Genomic DNA, 15479 nt, shown 5'->3' on the forward strand with positions numbered 1-15479 from the left:
ATATAATTCTGTATTCCATCTGGTAGATCGTTTATGTAGACAATAAACATCACTGGTGCAAGAACTGAACCCTGTGGTACTCCACTTGTGACATTTCTCCATTCCGATACATTGCCTCTGATTACTGCCCTCATTTTTCTGTCAGACCTTTTTTTTTGTCGCTCCTCCAATATGTTCCAGTTCCTAGAACTATCTCTCATCTGGAACTCTATCGAAAACCTTTGTCCAGATAGATGCAGTCAACCCAACCATCTCTTTCCTGTAAAAATCTCAGTTGCTCGATCATAGAAACTGAGTAAATTTGTTCCGCAGGATCTTCCAGATTGGTAACCATACTGTCTGATATAATATCGTTTTTCTCCAGGTGTTCTACCCATTAAGTTTTAATAAATTTTCCAATATTTTGACTATTACACTTGTCAATGATTCCGGTCTATAATATAGTGGGTCTTCCCTGCTGCCACTTTTGTAGATTGGAACTATGTTAGCCTTTTTCCCACACATCAGCTACAACTCCCGTAAACAGGGATGTCTTAAAAATCCCTTGAAGTGGAATACTGAGCTCAGGTGCACATTCTCTCAGAACCCATGGTGAAACTCCATCTCGACCAACTCTTAACTATTACGCAGGATCGTAATCCTCCATCTCGACCAATTCTTACTAAGCTCCTTGAGTATTTTTTTCACTTCGTCTCTAGACACTTCTGTGCTCTGTTGTTCTCTGGAATTCTTAGTGTGTGGTTCTCTGAAGATTTCATTTTGTACAAACACACTTTGGAACTTATCATTTAATGTTTCACCCATTTCCTCTTCATTTTCTGTGAATGTTTCCAATTTTTAACCTCTGAATATTATCCTTTTCCCATTTTTCCCTTTTCTTTACCTCTTTTTCACTTTTTCAACTCAATTTATGCTTTGATCTCAATTAGAATGAAGTTTATTCTAAGCGTTTTTTCCCACACCTTGCCCGAAATGCTGTGCATATTAGTGGCTTTAGGAATTGTATGTACAGGTACTAGCTCTGTCCAGAAATCAAACATTGTGTGTAACTCATCTGGTATGTATGTACTTTTAGCTGAATAAACATTTTATTTTATTTGACTTGCAATTTTTTGTTGATGAATTTATAGAATTGGCCTGGTACTGTTTTACATTTGTCCGCTATCTCTTGCTCAAAATTTCTTTCTACATCTCTCCTCACTGCCGTGAAGCTCAAATTCAAATTCAAAATTCAAATATTTATTCAAGTACATACATACAAGGGGTGATACAAAAATTGCTGAATTTATAGATAGAGCTAGTACATACAATGCCTAAAGCCACTATTACGCAAAGCGTTTCGGGCAGACTAAGTTGTTTCTAGCATCTTTGTATCGCTGTTGTGTGTGGGAGTTTGGCCTCTTCCTATATTGTTTCCATTTTTGAGTTTTTTGGGCCTTGGCCCTCTTGCAATTTCTGGTGAACCAATCCTGTTTCCTAGTTCTGCATCTCTGCGTTGGTATAATTTTGTTTGTGTCGTTATCATATTCTTCACAAAACGTTACATACATCTAATTTACTTCCTTGCCTAACAGCCGGTCGCTCCACTCAAATTCCTTAAAGAAATTTCTAAGTTCCCCATAATGTCCTCTCCTGAAATCAGGTTTTTGCACTGCTTCAACTTTCTCATTTTCGTCCAGATTATAACGCGTTGCAAACTTTATTCCCAAAAAGACATCGTCACTTTTACTCAAGGAAGGAAGGTACTGAATTTCAAATATCTTTTCCTCTTTCCTGGTAAATATCAAATCCATCGTGGAGTGAATATCCATTTCCCTCATCCTCGTAGTCGTAGCTTGTTTAACATGATGATATAGGAATGTTTCCAGGATGATTTTTACGAATCTTCAGGTCCAAAAGAATCACTAACAAAATACAACATATCACTTTGTAATGTCCTAGCATTCCTTAGTACTTATTCTGTTTAGCAGCATTCAGGGTGATCCTCAAGGGTCGATCTTTCTCTTTTTCGTACCTGCCAATCCTCCTGTAGTCGCAGATATTCTTTGGTTGTAAGACCTTCCATTAGCCCAACAATTTTATCTACTACTTTCGCTTCTTCTACAACTCTTTCTGACCTAGATGTTATCTTTTCTTTGCAACCAAAAATTACTAGGGACTTATTACGAGCGGTTGTGTTTTGCATCAATTTCGGGTTTGATGCCACTTACTTTCTGATTTCCAGCCTAATGTTTGTTTTACCCTGATTGCTGCAGTGTTTGGCTTCCTTTACTGCTTCTTTTTTTCCTTCTCCTTGGCCACTTGTGCATAGGCGAGTTGTATATCCTTCTTGCACTGTTCTATTCCCAGAGTAACTTCCTCCATCTGTGCTGACAAGAGCGGTTTTTCCTGTTGGATTCCCTTACCTAACCTATTGTGGTCATTTATTTTTAAATTTGCTTTAACTTCTTCCAAAGATGTTTTCTAGAGTTTTTCCTCTTCCATGGCTTTGCAATTAACTTTCCACATATATTTGTCTACACGTAAGTCTTTCACTAATCCTTGAAGATCTAAGACCTTGCTACTCAAGTGGTCATTACTGTCTCTTAATTTGCTGATTAGTGTGGTATGTAAAATGTGATGTTATGATTGTGGCTCGTTCCTCAATGCCCATCTTCAACATTATACTTTTTAAATAACATGAAATCTGCAAAATAATTATTATATATATATTATATATATTTTCCTGTGCTGCTGTGATAAAATGTCATCTTAAATTTATATAAATTTCAGGCTTACAGCCAAAGTTATCAACATCCTCCTGGCGGCACAGCATGAAGACTGGGAAAATCTGCTTTACATTGATCCACATATCATTCATAAGTCTGTGGTATTCCTGCTGAAGTATCAGAATCCTGATGGAAGCTTCAGAGAGGAGGGAGAGGTCACCCTGGACAGCAAGGTAAGGTTCCTGCTGAAGTATCAGAAGACTGATGGTAGCTGTAATATTTCTTACTATTCTTCCCCTTCTAATAAGTAATCAGCAGGCAGGTGGTATCCCCAGGTATACTCTATTCTGCTGCTTGCTACTCAGCATGCAGGTGGTATCTTCGTGCATGGAGACTTCATCTTCAGAAAGTCATAGCTGCTTTGGGGAAAGTTCATTTCTAGGCAACAAAAATCATTCCAAAACTAAGTTGAGTGATGGTGTTATCATGGAGGCATAACCAGGAACGGTTGAGGGCCACAGGGCTACCAACACTCCAAACCAGACATAGCAGGGAGTAATGTCACTGATACTTATAAAATACTGAACAATTTGGAGGATAGTGATCCAGATAGTCTTCAAAAGATCAGATGCAACACATGCAAGCAACGGTTTTAAACTCGGTTTGGCACTCTCACAAGTCAAGCCTGGCCTCGGGCCGGGCTTGGGGAGTAGAACTACTCCCAGAACCCCATCAACCAGGTATCGGTAAGCCACAATGTACGACAGAAAAGAGATGCTTTTGACCCATAGGGCTATAAACCCATGGAACTGCCTACCCACCGAAACTGCAAGTGCAAAAAATACTTCTGAACTTTAACCTTTATACAGCGGCTATGGAGAAAGTTATACCTGCTTATACACAAAAAATATAAAATTCCAAAAAATGTCATAATAGAATTGTTAAATTTGTATGCAAAATGTAAGAACACACAAATAAGTGAATATTTATCATATCAGTGAGTGGAGGCACTCTGCTAGACGTCGTCTGGCGCTTGTCAGTGCCTGGTGCTTGTCAGTGCCTGGTGCTTGTCAGTGCCTGGTGCTTGTCAGTGCCTGGTGCTTGTCAGTGCCTGGTGCTTGTCAGTGCCTGGTGCTTGTCAGTGCCTGGCGCTTGTCAGTGCCTGGCGCTTGTCAGTGCCTGGCGCTTGTCAGTGCCTGGCGCTTGTCAGTGCCTGGCGCTTGTCAGTGCCTGGCGCTTGTCAGTGCCTGGCGCTTGTCAGTGCCTGGCGCTTGTCAGTGCCTGGCGCTTGTCAGTGCCTGGCGCTTGTCAGTGCCTGGCGCTTGTCAGTGCCTGGCGCTCTACTGTGCTGACTCTTCTGTTTTATCCTCAAATGTTGACCTTATTGTTCTATCACTTATTTTTTCTTTATTTACACCTACAGAGCTATTATACCCACATTGGCATCATGTATGTAAAACCTAGACAATAACTGTTTAAATTGTCAACTGATGACTACATTTCCTTAGTAACATTAATGGGTGATAACCGCATTCGTAACATGAAATGGTAGCAGGATTTTTTTCACGGGTCAAGGTACACTATATTACATCGAAATAGATCCATTATATCCATATTTGGATCATATATATAAAACCAAGACAATAATCGTTTAAATCATCATATGACGATATCCGAATTTCACCGTAAATCAAAGATTGATGCTGACTAAAAAATGGTTAAAATCCATCTTGAAGTCATCAGGACATATTGGAGAATTTTTTGACAAGTTGCCGGCTTCTTGTACTCATTGAAGCCACTAGAGAAAGTGGTCCTCAGGTAAATTCAGGTAAATACTCTTCTCTACTGCTTGATAGTCAAGAGGCAGGTGGTATTCTTCTTAATATTGTAATTTACAAATTTCCATGACTTGTCATTAATTTAACAAATGAGTGTAGTCATGAGTGTTTGAAGTTTGAAATTAAATGCAAATTACTATTTATAGTTACAATTCAAAAGTAGTCATTTCTGTCTATACAGAAACGGGTCGTATTGTAAACGGTTGTATTGTATCAGAAACAATACAACCAGAAACGGTTGTATTGTATTGTATTGTATTGTATACATTTTTGTCATCTTATGTAAAAGACCCAAAACACTTATTTTACATACGTGTAAAAGTGATAACAAATATAACTCGGTATATTTTGAAGATGAAGACTGGCAAGGAGACGTGTGTGGCCCTGACAGCCCTGGTGACAATTACCATGCACAACAGCCTCAGAACTCTTCAAGGGACTACACGTACAAGTGCTGTTGAAGCTCGGGCTCGTGCTGTTGGGTAAGTTGGCACCTCACTCTACCCACTCTCTTTACATGCAAGAAAAAATTTAGTTTGATTTAAAAGATAGATCATTCCCTATACTCCTATCTTTTTAAACTTTATTTTAACTGAATCAAACAATGCTTCTTAATGATTCGGATTTGTGCATGTTTACAGGTTCCTTGAATTTCATCTAGTGTACCTTGAGGACTCCTATCATATTGCCATAAGTGCCTATGCCCTCACATTGGTTGGGAGTCCATTAGCTGAAGCAGCGGCAGCCATGCTCAATAAGAAAAAGTTGTATACAGGTATATATTATTATTATATGTACTGTATATATATATATTATTATTATTATTATTATTATTATTATTATTATTATTATTAGTCATATATCACATAATATTATTAAGCATTGCAGTGGCAACATCTGAAATTAGTATGAATATACTGTGCTGGTAGCAAGGTGGCACTTCACTGGACCCGCAGAGTGCTGCACACATTAAACGCTCCGCTTAATGCTTTATATAACTATACATATTGTTTATAGTGTCCATAAGTAAAGTATAAGTTGCATGCAACATTAAAGTGGACAAAGAAAGCTTGAAAATATTGCTGGCAAAATTGTAATTCTTAAAATGCAGCCAACATAAACTGCCACCCTGCAAGCCTGTATCCAACCACTTGGGCTGGACGGTAGAGCGACGGTCTCGCTTCATGCAGATCGGCGTTCAATCCCCGACCGTCCAAGTGGTTGGGCACCATTCCTTCTCCCGTCCCATCCCAAATCCTTATCCTGACCCCTTCCCAGTGCTATATAGTCGTAATGGCTTGATGCTTTTCCTTGATAATTCCTTCCTTCCTGCAAGCCTGTGAGTTAAAATATAGATAATAATTTTACTTCTTTTCTCGGGGGAGCACCTTCGGCTCCCCGGAGCTATCCAGGCTTTTATGCATATATTATTATATTATATTATTAGACTTTGGCATCAGTCAGTGTGAATGGAGTTCTAGGCCTACCAGGGACCACGAGCCAGAACCTGGCCCCTCACAGAGGCATGAGAGCAATGACCTATGGAAATGCACATGTGGTTATGGAGCATTCTATATGTCATCAACCGAGTCAGGCACCCAGAAAGGTAAACATCCCAAAACAAACCATTATTCTGGTTGAAACTACTACTGAAAGTCAAAGGAGTGGACAAAACTCCCCAAATGGGAATGAGCAGACGAGCATGACGTCACCACGTCGCTTGTCTTCAACTCCCCCCTCCCCTGGAGGGGGGAGGGGGGAGCCCCAGACCCTCACGCTGGTGATCCACCCTCCAGTTCTGACGCTGGACATCAAAACACGTGAAAAACCGCCGACAGGCGGGAGGAAGGGTTGCCGGGAGGCTCCGGGTTTCGCCCAGAAAATGGCGTTTCACTTCATTCAACACTGGATTTCTGGGAGGAGCCCCTTCGGCTCCCTTGAGCTACTTCACCAAAGAGACGGAAAAGACGGACTCACCTGGAAGGTGTACGCCACGCACAACTCAAGTCGAAAGCAAGACAACCAACGGCACCGAAGGACCCGGCATACGACCCAGGAAACCGGAACCCAGGCACAGGGAAGAAGGGAAACCGGGGTAACCGGTTTGGATACTATGGAGATAAACGTCCTTGTTGACATGGACCTGAAAGCTGATAGCTACTATAGGTATGTTGAAGTCATATTCTTGCAGGTCCCTGACATTGAGCTCTTGCTACATCTTAAGGATGCATTGGAGTGAAGTTCCATAAAGAATGGGGGATTTTAGAAAACAGTCTACAACAAGGGAAAAAATATAAGAATGTGTCCTAATGCTGGTAATGAATGTCCAGTCAGGGACATGTAAAGTGTTTTGACGTCTATAGGCCAACAATGCTCTTAACACACAACTCCAGGAACAGGAACGTCTTTTCACTGGCTCACAAAATGGAGAAGAGAGATCTGAAAGACATTATAGGTAGAAACGTGACCCCTACCAACACCATCCAGAAGACAGAGTTGATAATTTACTACAAGAGCAAGAAGACCACCAACTTGCTCGTGAAGTATATAAGATTACGCTGATAAAAATCTAGGGGTTCTTCTAGATAGAAAACTATCACCTGAGGACCACCTAAAGAACATTGTGTGAGGAACCAATGCTATGCTTTCCAATTTCAGAATTGCTTGTAATTACATGGATGGTGAAATACTAATGAAATTGTTCATGACCTTTGTGAGACCAAAGTTGGAATGTGGCGTGGTTGAATGGTGCCCATATCTTAAACACATCAAACCGGAAAAGGTGAAAAGGTGCTTTTTGACCTTTCAAAAGGAAGAGGAAAAAAAAGGACATGCAACTAAATGGATCACAGAACTGAAAGGCAAGAGTTACGAAGAGAGGTTAGAGGCATTAAATATGCCAAAACTAGAAGACAGAAGAAAAAGAAGCGATATGATCACTACGTACAAAATAGTAACAAGAATTTACAAATTTGACAAGGGGGGAATTCCCGAGACCTGGAACAACGAGAGGTCAGTGATTTAAGCTAACTGAACAGTGCTGCAGCAGAAACTATAAGAAAATTCACTTATTCAAACAGGGTTGGAACAAATTAAGTAAGAAGGTGATGGAGGCCAAAACCATCAGTAGTTTAAAAGCGTTATAACGGGAAGACGGGACACAACGAGCACAGCTCTCATCCTGTCACTACTGTACTTAATTACTAATTGTATAATTAGTTATCTACATTAGTATTATCAATGCTAGCATAACTAACATATAGACACAGTCACTTTCACTATCACAAGTTAGGTGAGGTGGTGGTGGAGGCCAAGACCGTCAGTAGTTTCAAAGCGTTATATGACAAAGAGTGCTGGGAAGACGGGACACCACGAGCGTAGCTCTCATCCTGTAACTACACTTAGGTAATTACATTTGTGAAATGTGACACTAATGTACTTCTCTGACAAATATTTCCACAATGAAAGGTGACATGACGTACTGGGCTCGCTCTCCCATAACAACTCACCTGAGGCGCCAGGAGAACAACCAGAGAGCCTTCCTCCTGCCCCGAGAGCCAGAGCTGTGGGACTCCCATGCAGTCGAGACAACAAGCTATGCCCTCCTCGTCTTCTTGGTCAGGGAAGGTGTAACAACCATCACATCAGAGAAGATTATGAGGTGGCTCAATGCTGTCAGGGACTGGGACTGTGCTTTCATATCCACAGTGGCAAGTATTTAACTATTTTCTTTCAATATGGGTATATTTGATGTTTGCAGAAGTAGGGAACTTAACAGCTAATTTACTCCCCTCATAAACATAACTATTATTACTTTTTTACTTATGGGTATTGTATATGGCCCCCCATGGGTGATCGCTGGTCCTGGGTGACCCCCGTGGACCCCGTGGGGGCCAGGGTGACCCCCTGGTCCCCACGGGTGATCCTAATTGCTCCTCGTGCCTGTCTGAGGGGGCCAGGTTCGGCCTCGTGGACCCCAGTAGGCAAGAACTCAGACTGATGCCGGGGTGTAATATGCACACATCAGCCCTGTAAGTCCCGGGGAGCCTCTGGGGTTCACCCAGATAATGACCTTTCATTACATTGAACGCTGTTTTATTAAGTATAATGTCATTATTAGTAATGCTGTACTTAATTTGGCTCTGTTTATTACATGTACATAAATTACACCTAATAACATATGCAGTATTTATATACACATTTAGTAATGACCCTGGCTCCAGTAAAGTCATGTACTGTACTAACATTTCTTCAGGATACACTTGTAGCCATGCAAGCTTTAGCAGAGTACGCATTCCGTGCTCGACTACGAGACGTGACAGACATGGAGTGCACTCTAGACGTCACGGTCCAACCTGCTGAGCATTACTACGTGTCTATCAGTAACACCTCTACATCAACCCTTCACAGCTTTGAGGTACAAAAATAAGCTTTTGTAGCAGCTTTGTCAGCTCATAAATATTGTAGATTTAGAATATAATTTTTGATATTTTGATTTAAAGTAATAGTATCACACTTGCATTTGTCTGGCTTTTATGTATAAGGAAATATACACAAGTACATTATTTTGGAGGTTTATATTTTGTATAATGTTGTATGTTTATAATGTGTAATTTTCCTCAGTTGGAGAATGTGTGGGGTCATGTGAACGTGGTGGCCCGGGGAGCAGGTCAAGCCGTAGCTCAGCTGGAGATAACTTGGGGTGTGGATGGACTCAACTTCATCGAACAACCGCACAAAAAATATTTTGAGCTTAGTGTCTGGGAAAAATATCATCAATTTAGAAACAAGTCGCTTGTTACCACAACTGTGTGTGCAAGGTAAAGTGTCATTAAGTATATATTACTTTACTTAACTAACATTAATATACGTATGATAATTTAGTACTGAATGAACACTATAATAATAATAATAATAATAATTAGAATAACAATAATATTAATCCAAATTATAATCTTGAGTAATAATACAATTTTCTGTGGGGAGCCCCGGAGGCTGCCTAAAGCTATCCGACCTGATATATAGTGCTATATATTAGGTGGAGTCATCAGTCAGAGTTCTTATGCCTAACGGGGACCACCAGCCAGAACCTGGCTCCCTGAGAGAGGCGCAGGGAACAATGGCTTACCAACACTTTACATTTAAAGTACGTCATACATGCCACTGACCAGGGAAGAACCCAAGAAAGATAGGCAAAACACAAAAGACGAGTCGTGTTAAAAATACGATCTACGTCCTCAAAGTAAAAACAACTCTCCCAGAACTCAAACCAACACTTCGTTCAACTAGCCCCCAACTCGTTAGCATCACCCCCCCCCCACCCTGGGGGAGAGGGGAAGCCGACTCTAATGAGCCCGGCTACCCACCACCCAGTTCTTGAACTGATGTGCTGGCGGTCGGATGACACCTCTGGCCTCTTCCTGTTTCAGGATTTTAACTTGTGTGGCTGTTCCTGCCACAAAGAACATCTCAATCCGCGTTTTGAACAAATGCTTTACAAACACAGTCTCAGAATGTAACTTGTTCGTAATTAGGGAACTACATGTATATAGTCAAAGATAAAGTGAACAGAGGGCCTCTCCTCATTCCACATATTAGTGCTTCTGTAGGGTGGTAATTTCAACTAAACTGCTACCTACAGTATGCTATTTGTCAATATGCTACCTACAGTATGTTTTTTTGTTAACTAGGACACTGTAGGCATCTTTTTAATTATCAACTATTCTGCAACCTAATGTGCACTGGTTGTCAACAAATTTGCTATCTTAAATGCCTAGATATCAACAAATTGCTCCTAAAGTGCACTAATGTCAACAAATCTGCTGCTTATATTGCACATATTACTAAATTTTTAGTGACAGTTTATAATTTCTTGAAGTGTGTAATGTGCGTACAGGTGGGTGGCAACAGAGGATGGAGCGACAAGCAGTGCAGCCTTGGTGGAGGTGGAAGTGCCCACTGGCTATATGTTTTTCCAGCCACTAGCCGAGGATGTTGTCACAGAGGTCCAGCACAGTGGCAGCTTCCCGCAGCTGCGTAATGTTCATGCCACCGATACACACATTTTCTGGCAATTCGAATTTGTAAGTACAATACAATTTATTAACTTAGGTGATTTTATTTTAAATCATTAATAATTAAAATGTTGAATTAACAATAATTATAATCCACGATGAAATGAGACTAACATGATGTACCAATGAGAAAATCAGTAAGATTGGTAAAGAAAATCGGTACCAATCAAAATCACAATATGTAAAATAGGTAGCATATTGAGAATGAGAAAATCAGAACTTCTCATGGCAGTAGAGCCATGAGAAGGATTTGAACCTACACACTTGTTTATTTGTATAGAATAAGGTAAATTGGGTTTGACAGTACAGAGCAGTTGAAGTTTTACATTCTTGTAAAGCCACTAACACTCGTGGCGTCTCGGGCATCACCTGGTACTTTTATCCCACGGTCTAGACCACAGTTCAAAATTCAAATCAAATGTTTATTCGGGTAAAAGTACATACAACATGAGTTGGAACAAGTTAAGTGAGAAGGTGGTGGAAGCCAAAATCGTCAGTAGTTTCAAAGCGTCATATCTGCTATCTATAGCAAAAAGCTATATAGCTTTATATTTACATATATAGCTATGTAAATGTATAGCTATATTCACAACAGCTCCTGTAACAGTGGTGAACTATGGGAGGCAGCTCCTGGTGTTATCTGCCCAAGTCGAATGTACTTTTTAAACATATAAACATTTTAACATACTTAATCACATTCATGTTATTAACTTTTCACGTTGCAGATTCCATCAGAGAAGAAGCAGTGTTTTAGCTACAACATCCAGCGGTGGTATCCGGCCGCCAACCTCACAACCATACGCTCTGCTACAATATTAGAACTCTTTGCTCCAGGTTAGTATATAGTGTCATGCCATTAAACTATTAGTAATAAGTTTATATGGGTAGGCATGAACACACTCATCATCAAATTTGCACTCACTCGCTCTCTTATTGTCTTTCATCAATCACTCACGCTCACATATTATTTTGTTCACTCTTTCATCTTCTGTGTGTTAGTTCTCTTGAAACAGTCTCCGTGGTGTAGTGGTAAGACACTCGCCTGGCGTTCCGCGAGCGCTATGTCATGGGTTCGTATCCTGGCCGGGGAGGATTTACTGGGCGCAATTCCTTAACTGTAGCCTCTGTTTAACGCAACAGTAAAATGTGTACTTGGATGAAAAAACGATTCTTCGCGGCAGGGGATCGTATTCCAGGGACCTGCCCGAAACGCTACGCGTACTAGTGGCTGTACAAGAATGTAACAACTCTTGTATATATCTAAAAAAAAAAAAAATAAAAAAAAAAAAAAAATAATAATCTTTTTGTGATTACCGTCTTCAAATCAAATCAAATCAAATGTTTATTTAGGTAAGGTACATAAATACAAGAGATTTTACAAAGAGTGATGGATTTATAGATAGAGCTAGTACATACAATGCCTAAAGCCACTATTACGCAAAGCGTCTTGTGTATAGTAGATCAGTCTATTGAATTCCTCGCTGAATTCAGTCGATCATTGCTTGGGGTTCTACTACCCAAAATCATTTACGTCCTCTAATTACTCGACACAAAGCTGTTATTAGAACAATATCTAACTGTGGTCCCAGACATCACTCGGTACCCTTACCCAAATCTTTGAATATAAGAACACTGTTTTTTCCCAAAAAAATGGTGGGTTTTCTGAGGGAAGAGAAAACGTATGTCTGGAAGCTGACTTTAACCGCCCAAGCTGCGCGCGCAGCGGCCCGAGGTTAAAAAGCTAGGTGTGCAGACTGCGTGGTCCCTCTTCCCGTCAAGCAAGCAGCTGCTCACTTACAAAACTTATTGTCTATATTAAATTATGCCACCTATTTATAACAATTTGTCTGTCTTCTTAAAGGGCTTCACGGGCATTTTGATTGTCGGTTCTCAACATATAGGATCGTGAATCTTGTAATGGAATTCTTGTAATGTATTGCACTATCTACCAAATTATTGGTATATCTCAGAAACATATTTGGGGCCAGTACTGGATCTTTATGGAACACCAGTAGTGACAGTCCCATGGGAAACACTGTCAGGGGCCAATACTGTTCCTAAGGGAATTTTATATGTAAAAATAATAATTTTGTTTTTTAACAATTCGTATCATGATTTGTGTATTTAAATGTCTCGCTTTGATTTGTTTGTTAATTCTTTTCATTTTTTCTTTTCCCAACAGAACACTTTGAAATGATAATGATTAATGCAACACCACTGGCACTGCTTGATATATGCGAAGTATGCGGGTCTTACCAGTGCCCGTATTGTCCCATCTACAGTGCTGCTTTCCAAGCCAAGCCAGCTGGCTGCATTCTGGGTCTATGGCTTCTGGTAGTGTCCTGGGTCTATGGCTTCTGGTAGTGTCCTGGGTCTATGGCTTCTGGTAGTGTCCCGGGTCTATGGCTTCTGGTAGTGTCCCGGGTCTCTGGCTTCTGGTAGTGTCCCGGGTCTCTGGCTTCTGGTAGTGTCCCGGGTCTCTGGCTTCTGGTAGTGTCCCGGGTCTATGGCTTCTGGTAGTGTCCCGGGTCTATGGCTTCTGGTAGTGTCCCGGGTCTATGGCTTCTGGTAGTGTCCCGGGTCTATGGCTTCTGGTAGTGTCCCGGGTCTATGGCTTCTGGTAGTGTCCCGGGTCTATGGCTTCTGGTAGTGTCCCGGGTCTCTGGCTTCTGGTAGTGTCCCGGGTCTCTGGCTTCTGGTAGTGTCCCGGGTCTATGGCTTCTGGTAGTGTCCCGGGTCTATGGCTTCTGGTAGTGTCCCGGGTCTATGGCTTCTGGTAGTGTCCCGGGTCTATGGCTTCTGGTAGTGTCCCGGGTCTATGGCTTCTGGTAGTGTCCCGGGTCTATGGCTTCTGGTAGTATCCTGGGTCTATGGCTTCTGGTAGTGTCCTGGGTCTATGGCTTCTGGTAGTGTCCTGGGTCTATGGCTTCTGGTAGTGTCCCGGGTCTCTGGCTCTGGTAGTGTCCCGGGTCTATGGCTTCTGGTAGTGTCCCGGGTCTATGGCTTCTGGTAGTGTCCCGGGTCTATGGCTTCTGGTAGTATCCCGGGTCTATGGCTTCTGGTAGTGTCCTGGGTCTATGGCTTCTGGTAGTGTCCTGGGTCTATGGCTTCTGGTAGTGTCCTGGGTCTATGGCTTCTGGTAGTGTCCTGGGTCTATGGCTTCTGGTAGTGTCCTGGGTCTATGGCTTCTGGTAGTATCCTGGGTCTATGGCTTCTGGTAGTGTCCTGGGTCTATGGCTTCTGGTAGTGTCCCGGGTCTATGGCTTCTGGTAGTGTCCCGGGTCTATGGCTTCTGGTAGTGTCCTGGGTCTATGGCTTCTGGTAGTGTCCCGGGGCTGGAGCTTCTGGTAGTGTCCCGGGGCTGGAGCTTCTGGTAGTGTCCCGGGGCTGGAGCTTCTGGTAGTGTCCTGGGTCTATGGCTTCTGGTAGTGTCCTGGGTCTATGGCTTCTGGTAGTGTCCTGGGTCTATGGCTTCTGGTAGTGTCCTGGGTCTATGGCTTCTGGTAGTGTCCTGGGTCTATGGCTTCTGGTAGTGTCCTGGGTCTATGGCTTCTGGTAGTGTCCCGGGGCTGGAGCTTCTGGTAGTGTCCCGGGGCTGGAGCTTCTGGTAGTGTCCCGGGGCTGGAGCTTCTGGTAGTGTCCCGGGGCTGGAGCTTCTGGTAGTGTCCCGGGGCTGGAGCTTCTGGTAGTGTCCCGGGGCTGGAGCTTCTGGTAGTGTCCCGGGGCTGGAGCTTCTGGTAGTGTCCCGGGGCTGGAGCTTCTGGTAGTGTCCCGGGGCTGGAGCTTCTGGTAGTGTCCCGGGGCTGGAGCTTCTGGTAGTGTCCCGGGGCTGGAGCTTCTGGTAGTGTCCCGGGGCTGGAGCTTCTGGTAGTGTCCCGGGGCTGGAGCTTCTGGTAGTGTCCCGGGGCTGGAGCTTCTGGTAGTGTCCCGGGGCTGGAGCTTCTGGTAGTGTCCCGGGGCTGGAGCTTCTGGTAGTGTCCCGGGGCTGGAGCTTCTGGTAGTGTCCCGGGGCTGGAGCTTCTGGTAGTGTCCCGGGGCTGGAGCTTCTGGTAGTGTCCCGGGGCTGGAGCTTCTGGTAGTGTCCCGGGGCTGGAGCTTCTGGTAGTGTCCCGGGGCTGGAGCTTCTGGTAGTGTCCCGGGGCTGGAGCTTCTGGTAGTGTCCCGGGGCTGGAGCTTCTGGTAGTGTCCCGGGGCTGGAGCTTCTGGTAGTGTCCCGGGGCTGGAGCTTCTGGTAGTGTCCCGGGGCTGGAGCTTCTGGTAGTGTCCCGGGGCTGGAGCTTCTGGTAGTGTCCCGGGGCTGGAGCTTCTGGTAGTGTCCCGGGGCTGGAGCTTCTGGTAGTGTCCCGGGGCTGGAGCTTCTGGTAGTGTCCCGGGGCTGGAGCTTCTGGTAGTGTCCCGGGGCTGGAGCTTCTGGTAGTGTCCCGGGGCTGGAGCTTCTGGTAGTGTCCCGGGGCTGGAGCTTCTGGTAGTGTCCCGGGGCTGGAGCTTCTGGTAGTGTCCCGGGGCTGGAGCTTCTGGTAGTGTCCCGGGGCTGGAGCTTCTGGTAGTGTCCCGGGGCTGTAGCTTCTGGTAGTGTCCCGGGGCTGTAGCTTCTGGTAGTGTCCCGGGGCTGTTGCTTCTGGTAGTGTCCCGGGGCTGTTGCTTCTGGTAGTGTCCCGGGGCTGTTGCTATTGGTAGTGTCCCGGGGCTGGAGCTTCTGGTAGTGTCCCGGGGCTGTAGCTTCTGGTAGTGTCCCGGGGCTGTTGCTTCTGGTAGTGTCCCGGGGCTGTTGCTTCTGGTAGTGTCCCGGGGCTGTTGCTTCTGGTAGTGTCCCGGGGCTGTTGCTATTGGTAGTGTCCCGGGGCTGTTGCTATTGGTAG

At 43.7% G+C, this 15479-nt stretch overlaps 1 protein-coding gene across 1 annotated transcript in view; it reads left to right on the plus strand.

Moving 5' to 3' along the window:
• The window catches only part of LOC123758460 (CD109 antigen), an 89001-nt gene extending 75437 nt beyond the window's left edge, over positions 1-13564 (plus strand). The window contains exons 27-35 of the mRNA XM_069322712.1: positions 2773-2941; positions 4901-5028; positions 5188-5321; positions 8015-8256; positions 8802-8963; positions 9170-9366; positions 10443-10629; positions 11346-11454; positions 12803-13564. Coding sequence (XP_069178813.1) covers positions 2773-2941; positions 4901-5028; positions 5188-5321; positions 8015-8256; positions 8802-8963; positions 9170-9366; positions 10443-10629; positions 11346-11454; positions 12803-12984 — 1510 coding nt within the window. The 3' untranslated portion in view covers positions 12985-13564. The remainder of the gene's footprint in view (positions 1-2772; positions 2942-4900; positions 5029-5187; positions 5322-8014; positions 8257-8801; positions 8964-9169; positions 9367-10442; positions 10630-11345; positions 11455-12802) is intronic.
• Positions 13565-15479: the final 1915 nt, after the last annotated feature.

The sequence above is a fragment of the Procambarus clarkii genome, chromosome 11 (assembly GCF_040958095.1).
Source record: "Procambarus clarkii isolate CNS0578487 chromosome 11, FALCON_Pclarkii_2.0, whole genome shotgun sequence".
NCBI classification, from domain to species: domain Eukaryota; kingdom Metazoa; phylum Arthropoda; class Malacostraca; order Decapoda; family Cambaridae; genus Procambarus; species Procambarus clarkii.